General features: G+C 32.8%; 1 protein-coding gene across 3 annotated transcripts; it reads left to right on the top strand.

Moving 5' to 3' along the window:
• Positions 1-46: 46 nt before the first annotated feature.
• On the top strand, positions 47-27,624 carry LOC148615457 (intraflagellar transport protein 88 homolog). Of its 3 annotated transcripts, XM_088590351.1 has the most exons (25): positions 47-117; positions 2,420-2,521; positions 3,158-3,226; positions 3,869-4,019; positions 4,287-4,353; positions 5,609-5,699; positions 7,932-8,036; positions 8,288-8,390; positions 9,177-9,291; positions 10,309-10,540; positions 11,367-11,437; positions 11,804-11,890; positions 12,171-12,270; positions 12,814-12,900; positions 15,641-15,710; positions 17,853-17,969; positions 18,836-18,944; positions 19,715-19,753; positions 19,931-20,042; positions 20,839-20,954; positions 22,498-22,616; positions 23,413-23,519; positions 24,397-24,460; positions 25,199-25,318; positions 27,226-27,624. In XM_088590351.1, the coding sequence occupies exons 2-25, from the start codon at positions 2,420-2,422 to the stop codon at positions 27,345-27,347; spliced, it is 2,475 nt and encodes an 824-aa protein (XP_088446477.1). In that variant the 5' UTR covers positions 47-117; the 3' UTR covers positions 27,348-27,624. The 3 variants fall into 3 exon arrangements, with proteins under 3 accessions (XP_088446477.1, XP_088446478.1, XP_088446479.1); XM_088590352.1 differs by lacking the exon at positions 47-117 and having other exon boundaries at positions 24,397-24,433; XM_088590353.1 differs by lacking the exons at positions 47-117; positions 2,420-2,521; positions 3,158-3,226; ... (1 more) ...; positions 4,287-4,353; positions 5,609-5,699 and adding an exon at positions 5,989-6,030.

Raw genomic sequence — 27,624 nt, 5'->3', positions numbered from 1 at the left:
ACGATGCAGAGTCGAAATTGCAGTACTTCTTTTTCAGTTACTATGTTGATACTTCCGTAAACTATTGAATTGTGGGATTGAATTCCAAATTTTGCCTGCTTAGAAGTGGCACTTGAAGTAAGATATTGTGCGAGTTGCTAATTTGTATTTACCGTCACACAATTTATTTATTTTTCATTTTATCCAACAATTAATGAAACGAACCAAGTATCACAAAATCAAACAAAATACACCTTATTCTTACTCATAGGTTGGATCTCTGGTCGTCAGGAGCTTGAAATATGAATATGATGAAGGTGAAACCTTTTAACGCTCCCGAAGAAGCATTAATTAAAAACAACTTTGATAATTTTTGTCAGCTCTGATTTGATGTATTATACCTGTAACCTTCAAATATGGTAAATGTTTCAATAATGTATGTCGTAAAGTATTATACTAATTGTCATGGTCTGATATGTCTATTGGCCGAAATGTCCGGCATTCATAAGGAATTATTGATATCTCTTTGGTTCAAATTGTCCGACAGTGGTAAACATGATTCTTATAATTTGCAAAACGTCTTAAAAGATTTCATTTATATAATTTAATTATGCTTCTTTCTATTTTGATTTGTACCGTTTTATTATGTTTTTATTACAATTTGATTCATTTTATCAAATTGTTTTGTTTCGATTCTTTCTTTTATCAGTTATTTGTGTCGCAATTTTTATGACCCGAGAATTATGGGTAATATTTACTACAAAATTTTTTGTATACATCTGGGCGCCATATTGCAGACTATTATGGCCAACCCTATCTTGGAAAAGCTATGATTCCATTTGTATTTAATTATCTAAACTAGTGAATATTTTCTGAAACTGGTTTGGCTCTCAATAGCACATATGCTAGTATACGCAAATAAAGTTGCCATTATGCTGTTCTTCAGCTCCTGACAATTACGGTACAAACCAGATATTGATGCTTTTTCTTGCTATAAGTATACAGAACCAAGTTGATAATACAACCATAAATGATTCCTTGGGAGCGTAATATGATTTAAGGATTTGCCTATGAGGAATGGATATATTTCTCAAGTTCTATTAACCTTGGTTTCAATATGTATATTTTCTAGATACAAATCCTTCGATAATCGTGATTTTCATATTTCAAATCATTTTGCAATTTTTGAAATAAGGAAGGCAAAGCCCCAAGTCTGAGCAAAGCATTGAGTAGGTTCCCTTTTAAATAAAGTGGATTTCACCACTTCAATAAAATCGTGTTTAATAGTTTTGTTAGTTTGGGAAACAAGCAAACACTGGGTAGAGATGATGAAATCAAAACACCTTTACTTAGAGTGAATGAAAACAATTCCTATAAATTAGTTTAGAACTTAAAAACCTCATGAGTTTGTTTTTATTCTCAACAGGGAGTTGATAAATAAAGGGGGGATAATTATTGGCAGGATAATCAAAGCTATGAAGGTTTGTGTGGAAGTATGCAAGAGAGCTTATAAAACAAATGAGAAAATAAAAATATGACTTATTGTCTCCATTTTTTTCAAAAGACCATTTTACCCTCAATAATTATTGAAATTTTATAAACAATTTCTAAATCACATGATAATTTTAAACGGAATTCATATTGAAAAAAAACAAGTTTAATTTTCTTCCAATTAATGACAAATTACTAGTTTTAAATTTTAAATTTTTAAAATTAAAAACCATTAGTTTTTTTGTAAGAAAAAAAACTTTTTAAAAATAAAATGTAGTCTCTTAGTGTAATTGTTTTATGAAAAAAAGACAAATGTAAAAAAAAGTTGTTTTTTCTTTTTCAATTTAATCTGAATGCTTTCTCAGTTTTCTGTCCCTCAGTTCTTCCTGTACTTTGTAGGTTTTATTTCGATATTGACTATTCACTGAGCCCCTCTGTTACACAACTTGTTTACACCAAAACAATGCTCAATGATTAATTAAACAGTACATGTTTTTAGACAAACCCTTTTTTTAGACTCAATTTCCACTTTAATGTTAACGAAACTTTTTAGTCACTTTTGACCACCTTCATTTTAACCTAATTATACATACTGTAAGGAAAGCTATAAATACACAAATATAGAGGAAATTAACACTTTTATATATTGCACATTGAATTTAATGAACACTATTTTTTGGAATGATAATTTGTGTTTATAAATGGTGTGTAGGTACATACAGTAGAATAGAATCCCACTTCTAAACTATGATAATGGTTTATTATGATTTCATAAAATTTTTTGAAGAAAAAAAGTTTTTTACTAGCTCCCATTTATTATTATTTTTTTTCAATTGACCGACCCCATTTCATCCAGTCAAGAATCCGTAAACCAACAAATTAGAAAACTGTGGCCTGAGGGACCATGATTTGAATAATAAAAATTTGCATTTGTATGTACCTATTTCAGATGAATCGAATGAGTATGATGGAGCATACAAATCTAGCTGGAGAAGATGAAGATGATATGTACTCGGGGTTTAATGATTACAATGCTACACTAGATACAGATGTAAGTTTGATATAAAGATATCAAAACATTCTAAGAAGTCAGATGTTTTGTACACTTCATTTAGATGTAAGTTCAGAAAAGATATTGTAGCCAAATGAGTTCAGTCCAGAACTCTCAATTTCAGACCTAAACCTTTTTTATTTACTTGGTCCTGCACCTATTAACCTTTTCATTTACACTTTGTTGAGGACTCCCAGTTTTCATCCCGTGGACCATTCATTGGAAACTTTGGAAACTCTAGGACCTTGAAAGTAAATTTTGTTATTTAATGGAAGGTAAACCTTTAGAGTAAGCAGGGGATTTGTATAAACAGCAAAGAAATCATTTTAAACTACAGAAGAGTTATCCTACTTCATAAAGGTTTCTTTGTAAAATACTGTTAACTGTGAAAAACAGATAAAGATTGTGTCATATAAGAGTTATCAAGGGAACCAAGGACGTTGAATGTTCTGGAGGAAATCAGAAGAAAGCAATCCAGGAACAAAGACCAAACATGGAAAACAGACATTCACAACAAAGAATATTAAGTAATTAAGATGATACATACAAAGTAACAAAAGCAACTGAGCAACTCAAACTCCACTAAATCTCTGACTTTCTGCTAGAATAGAACACAAAATAATATTTGTTTTATAGGATCTACAACATGATGAGAACTTCCAGAAAGCAGTTCTTAGGACCAGCCATGGTAGGAGACCTCCTCCCGTAAGTCTTTTTGCTCTAAATGGACAAATTATGCTTTTGTTCCATTAAGATTATTATATTACTTATATTACAGTACAGTATTGGAAAGTAACTTTCAGTATACTCAGTTAAATGTACCTTTATGTGCTAATAAAATCAGTTCTTGCATTCTACAACTAGCCAAATGCCTGTCTGATGAAATTCATTTGTGCCATTAAAATTGTGTAATTTTCAAAATGACCGCATAAAGAATAATATGGTAGGGCATGTTTAGCCTAACTAGTACACAAACAACCTGAAGGAAAGGCATGTTTAGCCTAACTAGTACACAAACAACCTGAAGGAAAGGCATGTTTAGCTTAACTAGTACACAAACAACCTGAAGGAAAGGCATGTTTAGCCTAACTAGTTCACATGCAACCTGAGGGAAAGGCATGTTTAGCCTAACTAGTACACAAACAACCTGAAGGAAAGGCATGTTTAGCCTAACTAGTTCACATGCAACCTGAGGGAAAGGCATGTTTAGCCTAACTAGTACACATACAACCTGAAGGAAAGGCGTGTTTCATCTTATTCTCATGGCAGTTGCTGGTTTACTTATTTCATAATTGGTTAAAATTGAATAAAAAATTCCTTCATAGTGGCAACTTTATTTAATTTAAGACTGGTAAAATTCCTGGAACTGCAGCTAGAGGTGGTAGGGCAGCCTTGCCATCATCTATGGGTCGTTTGACTACTGGACAGGCTGGAGGAGAAATGGCTAGACCAATGACAGCTGTTAGGGCTGCTGGCTACACCTCTGCTGGAAATAGACGTATGTTCAGTATATTATATATATTTTAAATGATACAAAAACTTATACAGCAACAAAAATAAAATAAGGGTGCTCTGCATGACCTTATGTTACATTGTAATGAGTGTCACTTAAGATACTCATTGTAAGTATATTTAATTATAGAAGAAACTTTGATTTTGGTGTTTGGAATGTGTTTTGTTCACTTAATTTCTTATTTATTATCTAATGGTATTTATTATTAAATGTTTTGTAAACAAGGTATATTTTAATATTTTTTTTCAACAGCTGCAGGATTTGATCCACTGAATCAGGCAGGGCCAGCTCCGCCACTAGAACCTAAGCCTGAAGATACGTAAGTCATTTCTCAAGTTTTTCGGATCGAGTCTATTGCGCCCATAAAAGATAAAATCTGAACAGTTATTTACTGATAATTGTTTTGTACATGTATCTGACTAGTTAAAGGGAAAGACCATGTTATTGTGAACGTCACAAATATCGAAAGTAATCTGTTCAATATTCATAAAAATTAAATTGAAACAAATTAATTTCCTTTTCTTAATTAATAAATCGAGATTTATAATTAGGAAATTTGAATTTTCCATGTCTATGGGCGCCACCACGACCGGTTGAACTGTGACATCACGAAGTTAGTTTGTAAAGTGAAAGTAAATAGGTAATTGATTACGATGTCCGAAGAAATCGCAGATTTGGGACTTTTCCCCTATAATTTCAACCCAAAGTAAATAGAAGAAGAGATTGAGGCACAACATGTATAAGCAAATGTCAGACATCATCGACAAACATCGGGCGTTATAGCCAGATGACTAGTATTTGGAAGGAATATCGTATGGCTACTTCCGAAGAATGTTTGTGTTGCTGGTAAAAAAAAACTTTTAGAACATTTCTCTTTTATCATTCGTGCAATCGTAAGCTTGACAGGTCATCGTGTTTTGGTGATTAGATAAACATGATTGTAGAAATATTTACAGAATTCTCTTTGTTTACATATTATTTGCAGTACTTGTATCAGTACCAACTGACTTAGTGACATCACAAGCCAATCGGAAGCTATCGGTAAAAATCAATAAAATCTGGCTATGATCTTCCTTCAGATAGGAGAGTTCTGCAAGATGACTATCCCCTTATATTTCAAGGATTTCGAAGTTTGCATAGTTTTGACCATTTTATAAAAGCGCATTTTGCATTAAAGGTTATTTAGTTTTGTTTACGTGGGTATGATTTATCATAAGAGCCCAACTTAATGCAGAGGTGGTCTTTCCCTTTAACATATTATCAAGGTTTTATACTCCTGCTGGTCTGTGTTTAAGTGATTCTTAAGTCTGTGTGTCTGATCACTCATTCATCATACTTTTTGTTTTATACTTTTGTCTTTGTAAAAACACCACTCCACCAAATTTATTCAACTTCAACATAATGATATTGATCATAACATAAAGGTCAAGTTAAATCACCACATAATACACTGCTTCCAGTCAAGTTATGTTCCTTTAACACATCATAATATCATTGAACTTTATAATTGATTCTCTTGAGTTCTTATCTAGTGCAAAGTAAATCATATGTTTTTGATATTGTTTTAATTGTAGTCCTGAAGAGAAAATCAAGCAGTTAGAGAAGAAGGTTAATGAGCTGATAGAAGAGAGTTGTTTCGCTAACAGTCAGGGAGATCTTAGTCTGGTAATATAATCATTGTATAGTCAAAGAGATCTTAGTCTGGTAATATAATCATTTAATAAATAACATGTACAATCAGGGAGATCTTAGTCTGGTAATATAATCATTGTACTGTCAGAGAGATTTTAGTCTGGTAATATAATCACTGTACAGTCAGAGAGATTAGAGTCTGGTAATATTATCATTCTATAAATAACATGCACAGTCAGGGAGATCTTAGTCTGGTAATACATGTATAATCATTCTATAAATAACATGCACAGTCAGGGAGATCTTAGTCTGGTAATATAATCATTCTATAAATAACATGCACAGTCAGGGAGATCTTAGTCTGGTAATATAATCATTGTACAGTCAGGGATATCTTAATCTGGTAATATAATCATTGTACAGTCAGGGATATCTTAATCTGTTAATATAATCATTCTTATGTGCAGTCAGGGAGATCTAAGTCAGGAAATATAATCATTGTACAGTCAGGAAGATCTTAGTCTGGTAATGTAATCATTGTACAGTCAAGGAGAGCCCCGTGCAGGTCCTGGTGTTAATAGAATAGGCCTGCAGCAGCACTAAGCTTGTCGTAAAAGACGACTAAATAGTGCTCAGAACCATAGCTGGGGGCTAGGGCACTCTGCCCACAGAGCAACTGGGATATGTGCCCCAGGTGGATGAATGGGGTACCCCTGGCGTGTTACATGCTGGGGTTGTCGGGCTATAATACAGAAAACCTGACCGCAGACCATAGTGTTGGGAAAGATGCCACGTTCCTCGCATGTTAAAGAACCCTACTGTGGTATTCTCCCAGAGTAGGAACCATAGGGCTCCGCCACAGGAGGCTAAATTGCCCGACCTTACCCACCTCTCCCTATTTCCAGTGGCAATCAAAATTTGTCGACCCCATTGTCCTTGTGTCCCATCCCTTTTTTTCGTTTCATCATTTCATGTTCATTTTATCATCAATTTCATGTTCATCGTCTGAATATAGCTGAAATATTGCTGCTCGGACGTTAAACCCCAACAAGCAAACAAACAGTCAAGGAGATCTTAGTCTGGTAATATAATCATTCTATAAATAACATGCACAGTCAGGGAGATCTTAGTCTAGTTATATAATCATTCTTATGTGCAATCAGGAGATCTTAGTCAGGAAATATAATCATTCTATAAATGACATGTACAGTCAGGGAAATCTTAGTCTGGTAATATAATCATTCTATAAATAACATGTACGGTCAGGGAGATCTTAATTTGTTAATATAATCATTGTACAGTCAGAGAGATCTTAATCTGTTAATATAATCATTGTACAGTCAGGGATATCTTAGTCTGGTAATATTATAATTCTATAAATAACATGTACAGTCAGGGAGATCTTAATCTGGTAATACAATCATTGTACAGTCAGAGAGATCTTAGTCTGGTAATATAATCATTCTTTTGTACAATCTGGGAGATGTTTTTGTCTGGTAATATAATCATTCTTTTGTACAATCAGGGAGATGTTTTGTCTGGTAATATAATTATTCTTTTGTGCAATCAGGGAGATATTTTGTCTGGTAATATAATTTATTCTTTTGTGCAATCAGGGAGATGTTTTGTCTGGTAATATAATCATTGTACAATCAGGGAGATGTTTTGTCTGGTAATATAATCATTCTTTTGTACAATCAGGGAGATGTTTTGTCTGGTAATATAATCATTACTATGTATAATCAGGGAGATGTTTTGTCTGGTAATATAATCATACTTTTGTACAATCAGGGAGATGTTTTGTCTGGTAATATAATCATTGTTTTGTACAGTCATGGAGATGTTTTGTCTGGTAATATAATATATAATCATTCTTCAAATAACATGAGTTATATCTTATAGTAGAATTGAGTATGAATACTAACCAAATGGTACATGTACATGTATTGATACAAATGGCAATTATCAAATTATAGATAAGTGATACTTTAAAAGGAGGCAGATTAGATTTCCTATCTAAAACATAACAGGGAAAATCAAGGAAAAGGTTGATATCTTTTTAATTTTGAGTTGGACTAGCAAGACATCAGTTATTTTAAAGCAGATTTCAAAATCCCCATTGTTTTGTCAAAATTAAAGTTTGTTTTACAAACATGATTCTTATGTTCCCAGAATTAAAGGCGTCATTAATGCTCAGTTATAGTTCATTCTTAGTTGAAAGTGACCTTCAGTATCAGTGGCTGTTAATATTGTTTTGTATTTTAGGCTTTGGAGAAAGCTAAAGAGGCAGGAAGAAAGGAGAGAGTACTAGTCCGTCAGAGAGAACAGCAATCTATGGGGGACTCTATCAATCTGGACCTTACTTATTCTGTAAGTAACAATTTATGAGGACTTTATCTATCTAGACCTTACCAGAAACAATGTATAATACTTGTTATTCAAAATATAAGAATAGCTTTAACCTTAATTTGTTGGTTGGTAGATATAAGTTTGACATTAAACCAGCATGTTGTTCTAAGTATTAACCTTGTTCTAGGTTATTGAATAAGATTTGAGTTCATATAAAGGATTTAGAGAAAGATTACATTTTTCAGTAAAGGCTGTCATTTTTTTCCTTTTAGGTCCTCTTCAATTTGGCTAACCAGTATGCTGCCAATGAAATGTACAATGAAGCTCTCAACACCTACAATGTCATTGTAAAGAACAAAATGTTTTCAAATGCAGGTAGGTTTTATATGGAGTTGCAGTAGTCTTTAGTCTCATTGTCTTTAATTTTCAACACACTTGTAAGTCAAACTTACAAGACTCATTTGATTTACCTAAGAAAGGGATATATGTAAAATTTACTCATAAAGATTCTACATTGAAGAACTAGGTCATTATGACCTAGTTTGACCCCTTACTATAGAATGAAATCTAAATTAATTTCATTTGATATTTAAAGTATTTCCTAAAGAGTTTAAAATGCCATAAAACCAAGGAATGGTAATTATCATTTGAAATATATTTCTTGGTTCCCTTGATTACTCTTTCATATAGCCATGATTGTATTAGTTCGTCAATAATGTCAGCATTGATTATACAAAACAAATATTACTCAGCAGACAATACTGTCTAAATCAAATTATATATGAAATATATTTTTTGTGACTCAGATGTAGACACTTTATTTAATACAAAAAAACTATGGTTGGGAATGTCAAATTGAAGGTTTTTCCAGGTACTGTTCAGTAATTGCTCATTCAATACCAAAATGGGCCAAACTATATAATATTATTGTAAAAACCAGTTGAGAATCCCATCTTTTTGTTTTATAACACTTGTATAGCATAATTATTTGCCTGAAGTAGTTCTCCAATTTCTTCATTTTTCTTCTTTTTAGATTAATGTATTGTTTTGTATACAAATTAAATTTTAGTTGATCTGTAAAATTTAGTTTGTGTATGTGTGTTTTTATAGCATATGTTAAATGAAATGGTTTAATGTCTTTTGTGTTCTCTAAATTCATAGGTCGACTGAAGGTCAACATGGGTAATATTTACTTCAAGCAGAGAAACTTCCCTAAAGCTATCAAATTCTACAGAATGGCTCTCGACCAGGTTCCTAATGCACACAAAGAGATGAGGTCAGAATACCTTTAAAATAATTGCAGACTATAATAGGAAAGGATGTACTTTTCATCCACATTTTTCTTACTTTGGATTTAATACCTTCCATGTATACTCGTGTATAAGTCGATCTGCATATAAGTCTGAACCCCCTTCTTAGCCCAAAAATTCTGGAATCTAGCCTTGACCCGCCTATAAGTTGGACTGAACTTGGACTGAATTTTTACAGGCACAACAATTAGTGAAATTGTAAGGAAGGGCACAATTTTTGGTGGAAAATATGAAGAATGATCATATGTTAGTTGTTTTTTTTTGTGCTGCTTAAGTATTTATATCCAGGGTATGCGTTGTGTCTGATCAACGTAAACATGTGAATGTTTTTTTTTAAAATCAAATTGCTCTGTACATATTTGAAATGATTTACATAATAAATGTAAAAAGCCATTTGAGTTGTAATATTTTTTGTAAACTATGGTACATCGCTTAGTCATGTTTCATGCCATCTTTTTGGTATTAAGATATATTCAACAACCATGTGACATGCAAGTGAAAATAACAAACACAAGAAGCTATGCAGGAAATACAAATTTTATGAAAGATAGTTTAGTTGTAAGGCATAATAAAAATAAAACTGCAAATATTCATTTATTTCATTACTTTATAAGCATACACAACAATTACAAATATGACATATAGGTCGACTTTTACAATACACAAGTACGGAGCCGATCTGACTGTTAAAGGTAGGTGTCATTTTCGTGTCAATACGTTGATGCTCCCACTTGTCCATGACTAGAATTTTTAACCCACGGCCAAGATCTCACTTATAAGTTGGAACCCGTCTTAGCAACTTAAAATTTACTCCCAAAAATCCCACTTACACCCGAGTATATACGGTAATCCTGGGTCAAATATTTTTATGGTATGGATCCTTTTAATTTTAAATTATAATAACCTTAAACTTTTATATTTGTACTACCTTTTGTTGATTTGCATGGCTTCATGAATTGTAATTCTTTTTTTTCTCTTTACAGAACTAAAATAATGCAGAACATAGGAATTGTGTTTGTGAAGATGGGGCAGTACAATGATGCCATAACATCATTTGAACATATCATGTCTGAGGCTCCCAGCTTTAAAACTGGATTTAACCTGATTCTTTGTTACTTTGCCCTGGGAGATAGAGAAAAGATGAAGAGAGCATTCCAGAAATTACTGACTGTTGACCTGAAAGTGGACGATGAGGATAAATACCTTACTCATAGTGTATGTCCTAGCTATTGTCAAGATGTTAAATCAGCAACATTGAGGATATTGTGATACATTGTAATTCTTCAATGGATAAGTTTCAAAATTTAGTATTCTAGATTTGCTATTTCTTCAAAAAACCTAAAATTTTAAGTTGATAAATATGCATAAACATGTATTAGTTGACTTATCTTTGCATAACTGATGTTTTCACTTAAGCTGGCACAGCGAAAGGAGAACAATCAATAAGTTTAGAAAAAAAATAATCTGTTATATTTATAATGTTACAACCACGTGCCCACTCGTAGTTTTTAGCTATAATTTCCATTGTAAACAACTATTGTGGGAATGGAAGAAATTTGTAACTAAGTTCATTGGTAAATTTCAGAAAGTAATGATATAGTTCTTAACAAACATAGTAAGTCTGCAAAGGATATATTGCTGTTTAGTTAAACATTTATTGAAGTGGGAACATTAATATATATTAATTTGGATCTTCACAGAGAATATGAGACCATATTCCCTTCGGATATCTCCAATAACAAATATTTTCTACTGAAGTGTTTTCAAATTAACTTTTTTTTAATTTCTTTTCTTGTTCAGCTCTACATGTAATTGATATCAAATATGCACAATGTTTGTGACGTTAAACATCAAGTTAACATTATGTGAGAAAATGTTATATTTTTCTTGAATTCTTCACACATTCTTATTTGAAAAGATCTTTCACTTCAGTAGAATATATGTATATAGAACATCGTGATAAAATCCTTCAGTAAACTTTGTTTTTACAGTTGACTCCTGGTAACATGATTTAAATAAAACTGTCTTTGTCTTGTTATAGGACGACAAACAGTACAACCTGGTGGTAGAAGTGATCAAGAATGATTCTCTCAGACAGGATGAGAGACAAAGGTTTGTCTTCTTGTCTACTTATTGATAAACTTGTAAATGGCATGAAGTAATAACCCTGAAAGACTACAGATTTCCATTTAGACCAATTTATTTATTATCATTGCTTAGTATTGCAGTATGGAAAACTAGTGTCATGCTTGCATATTTTGAACCAAAAAATGCTGCAAATTGTTTGTTTTTGTTTTGATAAATCAAATATTTATAGCAGACTTTCAATCTACAGTGCTGCAATCTCAAAAATAAAGAATGACACTTTTTTTGGTTAGCAATGCTAGTACATGTACAGATATTTACTGTTTAGTATGTTTCATTGCTTCATATTTTGTAGAATATTTATATCACTAATTCATGTTATACTGATTATAGGAAGTATGAGGCTGAGAATTGTATTAAGACTGCTGCTAAGATTATCTCCCCTGCCATTGAGCCAACATTTGCACAAGGGTATGACTGGTAAGGTTCTATATAAAACTCCATTGTCTAATGCTATAAAGTTCTAAAGTAATGTAGTTTGATTCCCAAAAGATATGTTTATTACACATTGGTGTAGAAAGAAAGAAACATATAATAAATAACAAGTTATTATTTAGGACCATGAAGACAGGGATTTTCCAAATGTGGGGAGTATACCCTGTAAGAAATATTCTTAGAAAGTTCATATAAATAATAGTTGTAAGAATATTTGATCTTCTCATATTTCATTATTTTAAATTGGTTTCTTTTTTTTTTTCAGGTGTGTTGATCAGGTAAAGAATTCTCAGTACCTGGATCTGGCCCATGATTTGGAGATAGACAAAGCTATCATGTACCTGAAACAGAAGGACTTCAATCAAGTAATCTAATATAGTTTGTAAATATGAAAATCAATATTTATCACATTTTAATAAACTTTTTATATGATGGACTTTACCCAAAAAGCATTAATTACAACCAAATCAGGAGTAACTGTGTAAAGGGGTTGGAATATTTCAATACTAATAATTGTTTTGAAATGACAATCTATTGTAATTTAATAGTTATATTTTGGACAAATTATTTTGATTATCTTATTTACTACATTATTACATAAATTCATGGTTAAAAAGCCTTTTTTTCAAAGTCCTTTAGGAATTGCCTTCAAAATACGCTGTGATTAATATTGATCCCCTTGAAAACTTGCATTTGTTGAGCTAAACTTATACAGAGGATGCCTTTATTTCAGTTGATTAATCTTTAGAAAGACCAGGGTCATTATCATAAGTAAGATGAGATTTAACTTTTGAATTAAAAAATAAAAGAAAGAAGTATTATGCTTCGAATAGTTAGTATTAGAATACTTCCTCTTGATAAAACACTATCATATATAGAAAATCATCTATGAAATTATATTAAAACAGGCTATAGAGACACTGAAGTCTTTTGAGAAGAAAGATTCTAAGGTTGCCAGTACAGCTGCTACTAATCTCTCCTTCTTGTATTTCCTGGTAAGTTTGTATGTAAGGATTGGTCTGTTAAGGTACTATGAATGTATCAGTTCATGGAATCAGTACATACATCAAATGACAAAGAGATTATCTAAGGAAAACAAATAATTGGGATTAGAAAGAAAATTTGAGTATTTCAGTCTTTCCAACATTATGTTTAGAGTTAGGTAATGTCTCCACATGTCACTTTCAACATAACAGTTAGCACTAGTAACCCCCATCACAATACTATGTTGTACCGCCACTATTTCTAAATAAAAATCACATTACTGTCTAGAAAACTTTTATGTGTATATGTGAAAAACTGGATGTAATGATTTGATGGAGTATATATGTTGCTGATATAATAGATTCTGTAAACCCTTCTAACACAGAAAGTGGTCGTGTAAATTATATTAAATATATATACATATAGATTCTCCTTCAGTCTCCAGGGGATTCTCCTTCAGTCTAGAGGGGATTACAAGATTACTCCAGTAGAGATAATTAAATTTAACTATTGATAGTGGAGAAATCTGGTAATCCTAGAGACCATTGCAGGAGAATCTGTTTCTCCCATGAAATCTGTAGAAAATTCAGTAATGTAAAATTGTGGGAAAACTCTAGCAGGAATTCAAATTTAATCACTACTTGTTGGTAAAAAAGTCACATGCATTTTTTAATCACTTGATTAGGATGGGAGCAAATATTATACATCCTGGTTTTGATTCTTATTTTAAAAGTACATTAAATCCATTTGAAATAAAATGTGTTATCACATTTCAATATTGAAATAAAGTTTGGAATATCCTTATAACTACAGCATTTATGGTAGTGTTGCATGAAAGTTACATTCTGATTCTGCTGGATTTTATTTAACACAATAATGTACAATAGAATTTTATGTTGTGTCCAGTAACACACAAGTATGTATAATGGGTTTTTATGTCCGTTACAGCGCGGAGAGGTATTGTACACCATTTAGTTTTGTTATATATCTGTTCTGTTATTTCTTTAGTGGCTGTACCCTGCTTTATTTTGACCGCTGGGTTTATTCTTTGACTTTTCAGTCACCAGAGTTTTTTGTTGAGTTCATTAGACTCTGTGTGGCATTTAGTTGTTGTGACTATGTATCCAAATCAACATGATAAAATCAAGATATAAATACTTGTGTAGACATGTATTGTTATGTAAGAACTCTGCCATATAATAAGTGACCTGTAGGAATCACTGAGCATGGTCACTTTAAAATATGTGTGTAGTAGAGACAAATCAATGTGTACTTGTATGTATCACAACAATTACTTTTTATCTAGAAATGGAAATAAAATTGTTTTACTTTCTTTCATGCAAAAGCATTTTTATATGGCTTTCAAAAATTACACATTCAATGTTTCTCCCATGTTTTGCTCTGTTTTTTTTGTGTTGGTGATTTTTTCTTCAAATTTTGAATTCATTTAATTACTGGTAGTCATTTTTTTTTATATTTTAAGCATGTTGAAGTTTATTTTAGAAATCTTTAGTACAATTGACCTTATTTATCACTATCTATAACTTAGTTACCAACACCACTTATATGTTCCAAGGAAAAATATGCACATTTCCAAATACAGGATTTTAAAAACATCCTAATTTTATATTTTTTAATTATTTTGCACCGTTAATTTTACTCACTTGAAGTAAATGTCATGACAAAAGTGGTTGTGATTAATAATTTGGTCATAAGCTCTATGTCTTAGCATGCAAAAAGTAAAAGGGAGATGGAGGGATTCTTTGTGCTTCAGAGGATACACAGATAATTTCTTCACTCACTTAGTAATCTTTATACTTAACTGTATTTAAATTGAAATGCTTTCTTGAACCAATAAATATCAGTTGTCAAATGTCAAAGCATAACTACTTGTACCCAAAGTCTTTGAAGTTTTCCCTTACTATTCTCATTAATTTAGGTATGTGTAAGTGCTAAAAACTGTGTCCCACTGTCCTAACTTAATTAATTCATATAGTTGAACACTGATGATGTATTTATCTATTCTGGTTCCCTCCCTTTGGTGGCTTTTGAGACCTTCTTCTTTGGTGTTATGGTGTATTTCTACCTTTTATTGCTAGGAATCCTTGGATCTTCGTGATATTATCTTGGCCAACATAAAAGGAATATCAGTGTTTTAGATGTCATATAATAATTTGTCCAAAGTTTTATTGAGAAAGTTGTATGCTTTTATGATCACAACTCTGTGCATGTGTCACTATCTTTTCTTTAATCACAGTATATAGACAGGTGCATGTCAGATATCACAAGCTAAAACATGTATCTTACTAATACATGTATTCTTCTCTAAAGCTACCTCTTTATCACGCATAAGATAGGATCTAAGTATGAAACTTCTAGATTAAGGTTGTATATTTTTGTCCCCTGAAAGCGTGCCCTTGTTGTTACACAGAATAAGCTTTTGGTAAGGGTATTAGTTACACAGAGGGTCTAATGAACCTTTAACTCAGAATAGTTCAAGGATTGTTAATTTTAACATCTTTTAAACATAGGATTTTTAGATGGTTAATAATCATGAATTTATTTGAAATAGGTTGACTTTGTATCAATAAAATCTGGAAAAACACAGAAAAAATAAAAAGGTACTGTAGTCATTTATAATGATGTAACACATCAAAACAATATTAGGTGTATATGTACTAATATGTGTAGGTTTTTAAGTATATTTTGTGTGGCAAAAAATTTCATCTGTGAATCCTTAATGTATTTTAGGAAAATGACATGGCACAAGCTGACAAGTATGCTGAAGTAGCCATGCAGGCTGATAGATATAACCCTGCAGGTAATAGTTTACAGAGGGTGTAGTAGTGAGTGAGAGGTGTACTGAAGTATCCATTCAGGCTGATAGATATAACCTTGCAGGTAATAGTTTACAGAGGGTGTAGTAGTGAGTGAGAGATGTACTGAAGTGGCCATGCAAGCTGATAGATAAAACCCTGCAGGTAATAGTTAACAAAGGGTGTAGTAGTGGCTGAGAGGTGTGCTGAAGTGGCCATGCAAGCTGATAGATATAACCCTGCAGGTAATAGTTTACAGAGTGTGTAGTAGTGAGTGAGAGGTGTACTGAAGTATCCATTCAGGCTGATAGATATAACCTTGCAGGTAATAGTTTACAGAGGGTGTAGTAGTGAGTGAGAGGTGTACTGAAGTGGCCATGCAAGCTGATAGATAAAACCCTGCAGGTAATAGTTTACAAAGGGTGTAGTAGTGGCTGAGAGGTGTGCTGAAGTGGCCATGCAAGCTGATAGATATAACCATGCTGTAGTGGCTGAGAGGTGTGCTGAAGTAGCCATTCAGGCTGATAGATAAACCCTGCGGGTAATAGTTTACAGAGGGTATAGTAGTGGCTGAGAGGTGTGCTGAAGTGGCCATGCAAGCTGATAGATATAACCCTGCAGGTAATAGTTTACAGAGGGTGTAGAAGTGATTGAGTGCCGTGCTGAAGTGGCCATGCAAGCTGATAGATATAACCCTGAAGGTAATAGTTTACAGAGAGTGTAGTAGTGTGTGGGAGGTGTGCTGAAGTGGTCATGCAGACTGATAGATATAACCCTGTAGGTAATAGTTTACAGAGAGTGTAGTAGTGTGTGAGAGGTGTGCTGAAGTGGTCATGCAAGCTGATAGATATAATCCTGCAGGTAATAGTTTACAGAGCGTGTAGTAGTGAGTGAGAGGTGTACTGAAGTATCCATTCAGGCTGATAGATATAACCCTGCAGGTAATAGTTTACAGAGGGTGTAGTAGTGAGTGAGAGGTGTACTGAAGTGGCCATGCAAGCTGATAGATAAAACCCTGCAGGTAATAGTTTACAAAGGGTGTAGTAGTGGCTGAGAGGTGTGCTGAAGTGGCCATGCAAGCTGATAGATATAACCATGCTGTAGTGGCTGAGAGGTGTGCTGAAGTAGCCATTCAGGCTGATAGATAAACCCTGCGGGTAATAGTTTACAGAGGGTATAGTAGTGGCAGAGAGGTGTGCTGAAATGGCCATGCAAGCTGATAGATATAACCATGCTGTAGTGGCTGAGAGGTGTGCTGAAGTAGCCATTCAGGCTGATAGATAAAACCCTGCGGGTAATAGTTTACAGAGGGTATAGTAGTGGCTGAGAGGTGTGCTGAAATGGCCATGCAAGCTGATAGATATAACCCTGCAGGTAATAGTTTACAGAGGGTGTAGAAGTGATTGAGTGGCGTGCTGAACAATTATACAAAACTTCTCCTCTAAAACTACTTGACTAATTAGAACAAAACTTGGTATGAATGTTCCTTGGGGTATCCTGTATAGAACTGATGTGGGGATTTTTGATTTGTCAAAACATGGCCACCGTTACTAAAAATAGAACATAGGGGTCAGACAGTAGTTTTTTCACATATATCTCCTAAACCGTTAGGTTTAGCTGAATTCTGACATAGGGTAAAAGTGTTCAGCATGATGAGATCTATTTCTGGTCAAATTTTGGTTTTAATCTGTTAAGCCATGTTGGAGTTATTGCCCTTTTTCAACGATTTTTGCTGTTTTTAATGTTATTTCTTTCAAAAATGTTCTCCTCTGACACTACTTGACCAATTAAAACAAAACTTGGTATGAATGTTCCTTGGGGTTGTGGGGTTGTGGGGTTTTTTGATTCGTCGAAAAAAACATGACTTTTTTTTTAATAGTTTTCAGTCAATATCTTGAAAACTATGATAGATTAAAAGAAACTTTCAATTGTTGACAAGATCTTGTGATAGTCCTACCAAAGACTTCTTGAGTCAAAATTGTTGGACAACTTCTTGTTTAATTTATTGCATTTGAAAGGCAAAATTCAACAAGGTGAGCGATTCAGGCTTCTGGGAGCCTCTTGTTTAATTAAGTGACTACCTACTATCAATGTTTATTTGTTTTATGTATAATTTCCTTCAAGTAATCCTTAATTCTTTATTTCAGGTTTAGTTAACAAAGGGAATGTTCTGTTCACCAAGGGAGACTTTGAGAAAGCTAGGGAGTTTTTCAGAGAGGCATTGCAGAATGATTCTTCTTGTGTAGAAGCTCAGTATAATCTAGGTATGTAAAACGAATACTGATAAAAAGAAAATTTTTCTATAGGATTGGGGTTCGTATGGGTCCAGGTGTCAAAAGAATAGGCCCACAGCAGCGCTAAGCATGTCATAAAAGGTGACTAAATTGTGCTCAGAATCCTGGCTGGGGGCTAGGGCACTGTGCCCACAAAGCAACTGGGTTGTGTGCCCCAGGTGGTGGAAGAAATGAAAGTAATAAAGCATTCAAATTCAAATTAAAGCTGTCATTAATTCTTACTAAATGTGTTTATTAGATTCCTCCTTAAAAGAGATCAATTCCATATTTGTCAGTTTACATGAATCGTATGTATCCTTTATTTATTAGTTCACAATAACAATCTGTGCAGTGTATTTGTCAGTTCACATTGACTATATCTATCCTGCATTTGTAAGTTCACATTGACCACATGTATTGTGTATTTATCAGTTCACATTGACCACAAGTATTGTGTATTCAGGGGCGTAGCTAGGCCTGTTTTAGTTGTACGCAAAATTGCGGCGAGGGCTCTTGGGGGGGGGGTCGCTCAAGGCAAAGTACAAAATTTCCGGAATTGATGGTTTTGATAACGCGAATTACTTTATGGTGTATATTGGAGTATCATTATGTATTAAAAAGGATTTGTCATTGCATAAAACCTTTATTTCATCTTTAAAATGTTGTGTTTTTATTTTTGTTACTTTTTCCGAAAGTACGCAACTGCATTTTTGCGTATAGGCAGCTACGCCCCTGGTATTTGTCAGTTCACATTGACCACATGTATCGTGCATGCAGTAAATAATCAATTCCTTATTTTTCAAATCACACTGACAACATGTATCATGTATTGAGTTTTAGATATTCTTTTATTTCAGGATTGACAAACAAGAAGTTAAATCGCTTGGAGGATGCTTTGGATTGTTTCTATAAGTTACATGCTATCCTGAGAAACAGTCCACAAGTCATGTATCAGATAGCTGATATGTATCCTTTCACATATGAGAAGTTCTGAAAATGAAAAATTATTTTATAATGACAGTAAGGTACAAAAATTGATCTAATTGATGAATAAACTGGAAAACGTTTAAACTGATCCTTGAATAACTGGAAACCGTTTAAACTGACCCCTGAATGAACTGGGAACCTCTCTAAACTGACCCCTGAATGAACTGAAAACCTGTCTAAACTGACCCCTGAATGAACTGGAAAACATTTAAACTGACCCCTGAATGAACTGAAAACCTGTCTAAACTGACCCCTGAATGAACTAGAAACCTGTCTAAACTGACCCCTGAATGAACTGGAAACCTGTCTAAACTGACCCCTGAATGAACTGGAAAACGTTTAAAGTGGCCCTTAAATGATTGGAAACCTGTCTAAGGTGACCCCTGAATGAACTGGAAACCTGTCTAATTTGACCCCTGAATGAACTGGAAACCTGTTTAAACTGACCCCTAAATAAACTGGAAACCTGTTTAAACTGACCCCTAAATGAACTGGAAACCTGTCTAAACCAGACATACTCTATTCAATTCATATTTAATGCAGTTTTAAGCTATAAATCAAACAGAACCTTTTTTACTGATATAGGTTTAGACAATTTTTTACCATAGTACCCTAAAATCTCATACAACAGTAATATACTCATTTTCTTAACCAAAGTTTGGGGTTTCTGTGGGTAATAACTAATACATTTTTTATTTGAATAGAATTTAACTAGTGGTATGTTATAAAATCCTTGATTAATACCTCAGACATGATCAGTTGGAAGATACTGCCCAGGCAACTGAATGGTAAGTTACTCTTATCTGACAATTAATAATAAAGGGGTGGATTGAATGATTTAACTTCCTTAAAAAACTTTCTTTAATTGTTATCATAGAGTCATTACTCAAGTGACTAGTGTTGTAGTTAAATTAAATTTAGTAGATACAATATGTAATATTTCTATGTCTGTCTGTCTGTTCCAGGTTTATGCAGTTGATAGGTGTAGCCCCAACAGATACATCAGTACTGGCTAGGACTGGTGAAATCTATGATAATGAAGGAGACAAGTCACAAGCTTTCCAATATTACTACGATGTAAGTATTCTAGTTCCAATGTTACTATGATGTGAGTATTCTAGTTCCAATGTTACTTTGATGTGAGTATTCTAGTTCCAGTGTTACTACGATGTCAGTATTCTAGTTCCAATGTTACTTTGATGTCAGTATTCTAGTTCCAATGTTACTTTGATGTCAGTATTCTAGCTCTAATCTAACTATGATGTGAGTATTCTAGCTCCAATCTAACTATGATGTCAGTATTCTAGCTCCAGTCTTACTACAATGTGAGTATTCTAGCTTCAATCTTACTACGATGTCAGTATTCTATCTCCAATCTTACAATGATATCAGTATTCTAGCTCCAATCTAAATATGATGTGAGTATTCTAGCTCCAATCTTCTTACGATGTGAGTATTCATAAGTACTGTGAAAGTACTATTGTTTGTGGGGTACCAATTTTCATGGTTTTTGTGGGTAGACCAAACCACGAAATTTGGTTCCCAAAAAATAAGAGATTCCTGTTGATGCGTATACTGAAAACATTCAAACCACAAATTCAAGAATCCACGAACTTGTGCTTCTTCCCTGATCCACAAAAATTGGCATCCATGAATTAAAGTACTTTCTTTGTATTCTAGTTCCAATATTACTAAGATTTTAGTATTCTATCCTGTTATTTTCTTTGTACCAGCTGACGTACCAATAACTTAGGTTTATAAAGTTTGCAAAAGATTACTTATGATTGTTCAAATACATAAACAGTGTGAAAGTTATACTTGTTTCTATTATTTATAGATAATTCATTGAATTTATGATGCATATGTTTTACAGTCCTATAGATATTTTCCATCTAATATCCCTGTGATAGAGTGGCTAGGAGCTTACTACATTGATTCACAGTTCTGTGAGAAAGCTATACACTACTTTGAGAGAGCTGCTATTGTACAGTGAGTAAAAATTAATGGGAAAAGAAGTATAACCAAAACCTGACCTAGTTTTACTGAGTCTGGTGTTCCTCAGTTAGAGGTATCAGTCTTGTATTACATATTACTGAGCAGGTGTACATCAAAACACGGAAGCTAAAAAATATAGTGTGCTTTCTTTTTGCCTTTTCATGTTTTGTTTCTTTGTAAATGATTATCATTTTTCATCAAAAGTGCAGGGTAAATATCAAGCTATGACACAAAAAAAATTGCTTTTGAGGAAAAAGAGTATTTTCATGAAAAATAATGCTTCAGAAAAGGGGTCGTTAAAAAGTTCATAAAAAGTTTGTGCCTTTTTTTCTAAAATGGACCTAAAAATTATTTTTCACATTTCCTTAATGGAAAAACATGGTCAAAAAGTAAGGTTGAAACTCCTTGTCTATTTTTTTAAAAATCTTGAAAATTTTAGGTGTACTTTAGAAGCATATGGGGCAAAGAATAAAAGACTGAGACCTAGATATTACTGCAGTCTTGGCACGAGTGATTATATTTTAGTTATTCATGATAACTAATTGTTTATCCTATTTACTATATAGATTTTCTCCATTATTTATTCCTTTTTCATGACTTTTCATTCAAAAACTTTCCTTTCATTTGAGACAACATCCCTTCAGCACCTGCGTATGGAGTGTTCATTTCACACCTCGTATGTTATGCCAGAGCTTGCCGAAACTACGCAGACTTTTTGTATCACGCTAGAACTCATGGATCATTATGGTGTATCCATCTGCACCATGAAAACTGTTTTTATTCAACAGGTCATAGTTTTCCTTTCCTCCTTTGTCTACCCTGGACTTGACTTTTTATGAGCAACTTGGCAGGTTTCTAGAAAAGCAGAGGACGCTTACCCTACCGGTGCATCTGGTCCATGCTTCCAGTTTTCAGTGGAGTTCGAGTTGCTCATTTGCTTTTGTTACTTTGTATGTATGATTTTAGTTACTTTATGTTCTTTGTTGTGTATATCTGTTTTCCATGTCTGGTCTTGGTCCTGGGATTACATTCTTTTGATTACCGCTATAACCTTGTTTCCCTTGATTACTCTTTTTAACTTGAAAATAAAATTTTGTGATTGGCAGTTTGATATTTGTGTTGTGACCTTTTGGTGGGAGAAAGTCTGAGAATGATTTTACTGAATATATTTCGCAGTGTGAATTACGGAAATTTTTTACACACGGAACATTTGATAACTCATTCATTATGAAAAGGTGAAGTTAATTGTTATATTCTCTATGAAGAATAAATTGATAGCATGATGCATTTTAGAAAATTAACCTCAAAGGCTTGGCCATGGTAACACATACCTTTTCATTTTTATTTTGGTCCTGGCACCAAAAAAAACTTGAAAAAAATACTAACCGTAAGTCTGATAATATTCTTAAATGTTTGTGACATAATTAAATTTCAAAATTTTGATTGGAGAAACTGTAGAAGTTAGGAATATTCTTATGCTAAAGTATTTTTCAAGTTTTGTGGTGCAATGTTATTTAATTGATTTGTCATACTGTAGACCAAGTCAAGTGAAGTGGCAGTTAATGATAGCCAGTTGTCACAGAAGGAGTGGAAATTATCAACAAGCTTTAGAGACATACAAACACATACATAGAAAGTTTCCTGATAATGTTGAATGTAAGTATCCCCCATAAATATTCCCTGATAATGTGGAATGTAAGTATCACCCATAGAAAGTTCTCTGATAATGTGGAATGTATGAATCACCCATTGAAAATTCCCTGGTAATGTTGAATGTACGAATCACCCATTGAAAATTCCCTGATAATGTTGAATGTACGAATCACCCATTGAAAATTCCCTGATAATGTTGAATGTACGAATCACCCATAGAAAGTTCTCTGATAATGTTGAATGTTAGTATCACTCATAGAAAGTTCTCCGATAATGTCAAATGTTAGTATCACCCATAGAAATTTCTCTGATAATGTGGAATGTATGAATCACCCATTGAAAATTCCCTGATAATGTGGAATGTATGAATCACCCATTGAAAATTCCCTGATAATGTTGAATGTATGAATCACCCATAGAAAGTTCCCTGATAATGTGGAATGTAAGTATCACCCGTAGAAAGTTCTCTGATAATGTGGAATGTAAGTATCACCCATAGAAAGTTCCCTGGTAATGTGGAATGTAAGTATCACCTTGTTTAAGCAGTAATGAAGAATATAAGTGAAACATGTATATTGTATGTTCTCTTATTTATCTGTTTGAAGAATTCAGATGTAGAGATATGACACAGTTTATTACAAATGGTTTTCTCACTGAAACAAGTTCTAACCCTTCTACTCTAAATCAGCAATTCATTTAGACAGATTGATAGATTAATAGAACAGGTTTCAGTTTTACACATCTTTTCAGTAGAAAATAATCCTGCAGACTTTTTTAAGTGTAGATGTTTTTTTTTCAGGTTTGAAATTCTTGGTAAGAATCTGCTCTGATCTTGGATTGAAGGAAGCCCAGGAGTATGCTACTAAGTTAAAGAAAGCTGAGAAAGCGAAGGAACTGAGAGATCAGGTAACATAATGGAATCATAGTCAGCTACAAGTTGATCAATATAGCATCATATTTGGTTAAACACTGAGATATATCCCTGTTAAACTTTCCAGTTTGAAAAAAATATGATCATCAAGCAGTTATGAAAACATTTTTTTTTTCACATTTTAACATTTTTTCTTATACCTGTGATGACCCTTTTTACATGCTGTCACAGGGCAAAATCACAATAAAAGAGAAAAAATAATCATATGAACTTTGTGCTTGTGAAGCCTATAACTTTTGTTATCTACATAGAAATAACAGTGCAGGGTGCTAACTTCAGCAGTCTTTATGAAAAATGCTCAAATAATCTCTGCAAAATATTCATTCTGAAGTAATTAGTGGATCACTTAGCATCCTCCAAAATTATGAACTAAGATTTTTTTTGGTTACCCTTCTTCCTCAAAATTGCCATATTTACACCCATCAAAATGACCTGCTATACTGTTTTATGTCCTATGTCAGACTTTTGAAATATTGCAATTAATACCTTAGAATTGAAAAAAAAATTGACACAAGGGATAGATAATAAAAATGACAATGTAAAAATTAAAGGCACATTCACAACTCCCAATATTAATGTACAAAACATCATACTTATAATTAAGTAAATTTTTTTCTAAGAAAATCACAAATCAAATTTATATATCAGGGGACAAAAGTTGCTTTGATAAAAACTGATTTGAAGCTTAGAAATACAGGAAGCTAAGATAACCTTAGTAAAATGGGTATTAGATACTGGAAGGGAACCCAAAACAATGAAATAGGTATTAGATACTGAATGGGAACCCAAAACAATGAAAAACATGTTGACAGTTTTTGATGTTGTTTTTAACGCTGATGTTTATTTTGACAGCGTGCAAGCAGTGGGACGAGGAGAGGAAGTGGCAGAGGTAGGAGAGAAGATAGTGCTGGTAGTGGTATGCATTTAGAAATTTCAGATTTATTAAATTGTTTATTTGTAGTCTGTATGGGAACTTAATTTCACTGTGTTTAAAAAAACTTTTGGTGGCTACTTGAAAAATAAATATGATGAGACAAAATGAAATATGTATATGTTATGAAAACTGTTAATTAAGTGAAAATCTTATATTTAAAGTTTAAATGCAAAACGAATCAGGGATAACAAATTATTTCTTTTTGAACTTGGTTCTTTTCACATTCATTATAATTAAACCACTCATTGTCCTTTTAAAGAATTAAAAATGTTTTACCACCACCACCCATTATACTGAAAATAAAGGGAAATTGTTGGTAACTTCATCCCAGTGATTCCTGTGGAATTGTTGATTCAGCCGATGTTTGCTAATTTAAATCTTCTTCATTGAAAATGGTGATGTATGTGCACAAATTGTTTCAAAATAAGTTTGAAAAAAGAGATTGTTCCAACAGAGGTTGTTCTTGTAAAGGTTGTTCTATATAATGTGCAATAATGTCTGGCAAACATGGTTCAAATGAAACATAATCACATTTTTCTCTGAAATGCAAAATGGATCAATGTTTTTTCTTGCTCATATGTTTTAACAGTACAATAAAATGAAAAATATTCACGATATTATTTTTTCAACAGAAAATTATGTTTTGATGTTTAATATTTTACTTCAATGAAAATTTTAATATTTAATATTTTACATTGTTTTATTTTCTGTTTACTATAGATCGTGAAGGTAGTGCTGGTGCAACCAGAAAGGGCAAAGGTCACAGAGGTGGCGGTCGTAGACCTAACTTTGATGATGAGGATGGAAAACCATATCAAATCAGTCAGAAACAGGAGATAGGTAAGTTTATAGGATTAAACAATCCAGTCCCTGCTTTATAAATGTTATATTTGAAGGCTATTTCAGTATTCAACTGTTCATTGAAATCCTTATATTCAAAAGCATGAATATTACTTTATTGCTTTTGTTGCATGAAAAACAAAGACTTAGTTTACACACTAATTTAGCAGTAAATGTTTTGTATAGGTTTATATTTTATTTTGAAGGACAATACATTTTCAGAGTCTTGAGGATTTATTATGCTTTTCTATTTTTACACCGAGATCAATTTTTCAATAGTTCTATATAAGTTCTTCAATTATATTTCTTTACGAGTTCCTAGCATAAAAGATATATACTGGTCATATTAAATCTCTATTTGTATGTACTGTATAGGGCAAGCAGGTAAGATTTATACATGTTGACTGTTGTATATTCCTGTTATTGTCTTATCTCTGTTATTTCTGCTTCAAATTCTGGTTAAAACACTTTGCTTCTGTGCACAAATTTAGAGATTATTGTTTTCTAATAATTTGTATATAAATGCTTCACATTTTTGTATTACCTAAAAAAGTTTTTAATTATATAATGTTCAGGAGTTGTTGTCATTGCCATCTGGAGTGTTGCCCTGGTTGTCTATTGTCATTGTAGTCTGGAGTGTTGTTGTGGTTGTCTGTAGTCATTGTTGTCTGGATAAATACCCTGGTTGTCTATAGTCATTGTTGTCTGGAGTTTTGCCCTGGTTGTCTATAGTTACTGTTGTCTGGAGTGTTGCCCTGGTTGTATATAGTCATTGGTTTCTAGGCTATATCTCTGATATTATGTATTATGATCTTTTTGAAATTGTACCAAAAGGTTCCATAACTAAAGGGCAGGGATTGATTGGGGACTTACGGCCCTACTCGTTTAGATTAGCCTTAAGGGCTAGAAACATGCCAAAGACAAGTACTTTTTTTTTTTTTTTTTTTTTTTTTATATAGATTTTTAATGTGCATTTAAGAGGAGTTCTTATATTTTAAAATTCCATTGGATATTTAAACAGACTTTTGTCCATCTGTTAAGTTGAGTGTGTGCCAAGAAACTAAGTGATTTTTTAATATAATTTCTAGAAACAGCTGGGTAACAAATGTTATTAAGACAGGTTCAATGTCATGGTCAGTCTGGCGATGAATTGATTATTAAACAATCCAAACATAGCAGTGTCCTGAGTGTCCTGATAAACCTAGCAGTGTCCTGAGTGTCCTGATAAACGTAGCAGTGTCCTGATAAACATAGCAGTGTTCTGATTTTTGTCTGTCTTGAGTGATACATATAGTTAATATAATCAGTTATGTTGAGATCCTTGCTTTAATTCTAAGCACAGGTGAAGGCCTAAACAGCTTTGGCAGACCCCTTGTCAATTGAATTTTAAGAACACATTATTAATATGAAGTATATGTTTGTCTCCCATACTAAGTATACTATGTTGCATACACTTGTGAAAGGAATAAAGAGAATTAAATAAAATCTTTCAAATTGTATGAAATGACTTTTTCTTGTATTTTTCACTTTTTGTATGTTTTTTACTTGATCATATTCTGAACAAATGTACCAACTAAAGCTGTTATAAAAATGAGAAAACATTTAAAAAGAAACTACAACTATTTATCATTAAAGGCTATCATTGGAAATGTGGCAAAAATTTTGTTTGCACATACAAAATATCTGTGAGATAATCAAGTTGAAAATGTAAAAATTGCAAGGTGTTTCTTTTCAAGTCATGATTAAAACCACAGTCATGAAACCAGCTTCACTGAAACAAAACCACCATCAAAGAAGAAACACAAAATACCTATTAAACTAAACATAATTAGTAAATCTTCATAGATTACCTCTTTGACAACTATAAAATGTTATCAGTCAGATTAATTCTCATTTGTCATTTACAGATTCATCTTATTCTGACCCACTTGGACCACAAATGGAGAGACCAAAGACAGCTGCCAAGCGTATGGACCAGAATGAAGATCTGTTTGATGATGATGTTGGTGATGATCTACTGCCAGAGTAGAGACCTACTACTGACTATTTATTGAATGATTTATTTATTCCGTCCATCTGTTGTACCAATCTTATTGTATGTTGATGTTAATATTTATTTTTTTATGTGCTACATTTTGACACCAATTTATCAAAAATATTTAATTGTGTTTTGGATTTATTTTTTTTTTGGTAATAGAATTTAATTAAGTAATTGTTATAATAGTAGAGTTTTCAGAATTGTTAACTGCCTTTGTATATTGCCAACAGTTTCTGGTTACAAGAATATTAAAGGATAATGAAGTGTT

This window comes from Perna viridis, chromosome 6 (assembly GCF_037379345.1).
Source record: "Perna viridis isolate PV_CMFRI_1.1 ecotype Kerala chromosome 6, ASM3737934v1, whole genome shotgun sequence".
Taxonomy (NCBI): Eukaryota; Metazoa; Mollusca; class Bivalvia; order Mytilida; family Mytilidae; genus Perna; species Perna viridis.
This window is presented reverse-complemented; position numbering and strand designations above follow the sequence as displayed.

Excerpts from the sequence above, each read along its gene's own strand:
- LOC148615457 (XM_088590351.1), top strand. The coding sequence starts at position 2,420 with ATGAATCGAATGAGTATGATGGAGCATACAAATCTAGCTGGAGAAGAT. Across the intron at positions 15,711-17,852 it reads TGATAGATATAACCCTGCAG|GTTTAGTTAACAAAGGGAAT; the intron begins GTAATAGTTTAC and ends TCTTTATTTCAG. Across the intron at positions 19,754-19,930 it reads ACTGCCCAGGCAACTGAATG|GTTTATGCAGTTGATAGGTG; the intron begins GTAAGTTACTCT and ends TGTCTGTTCCAG.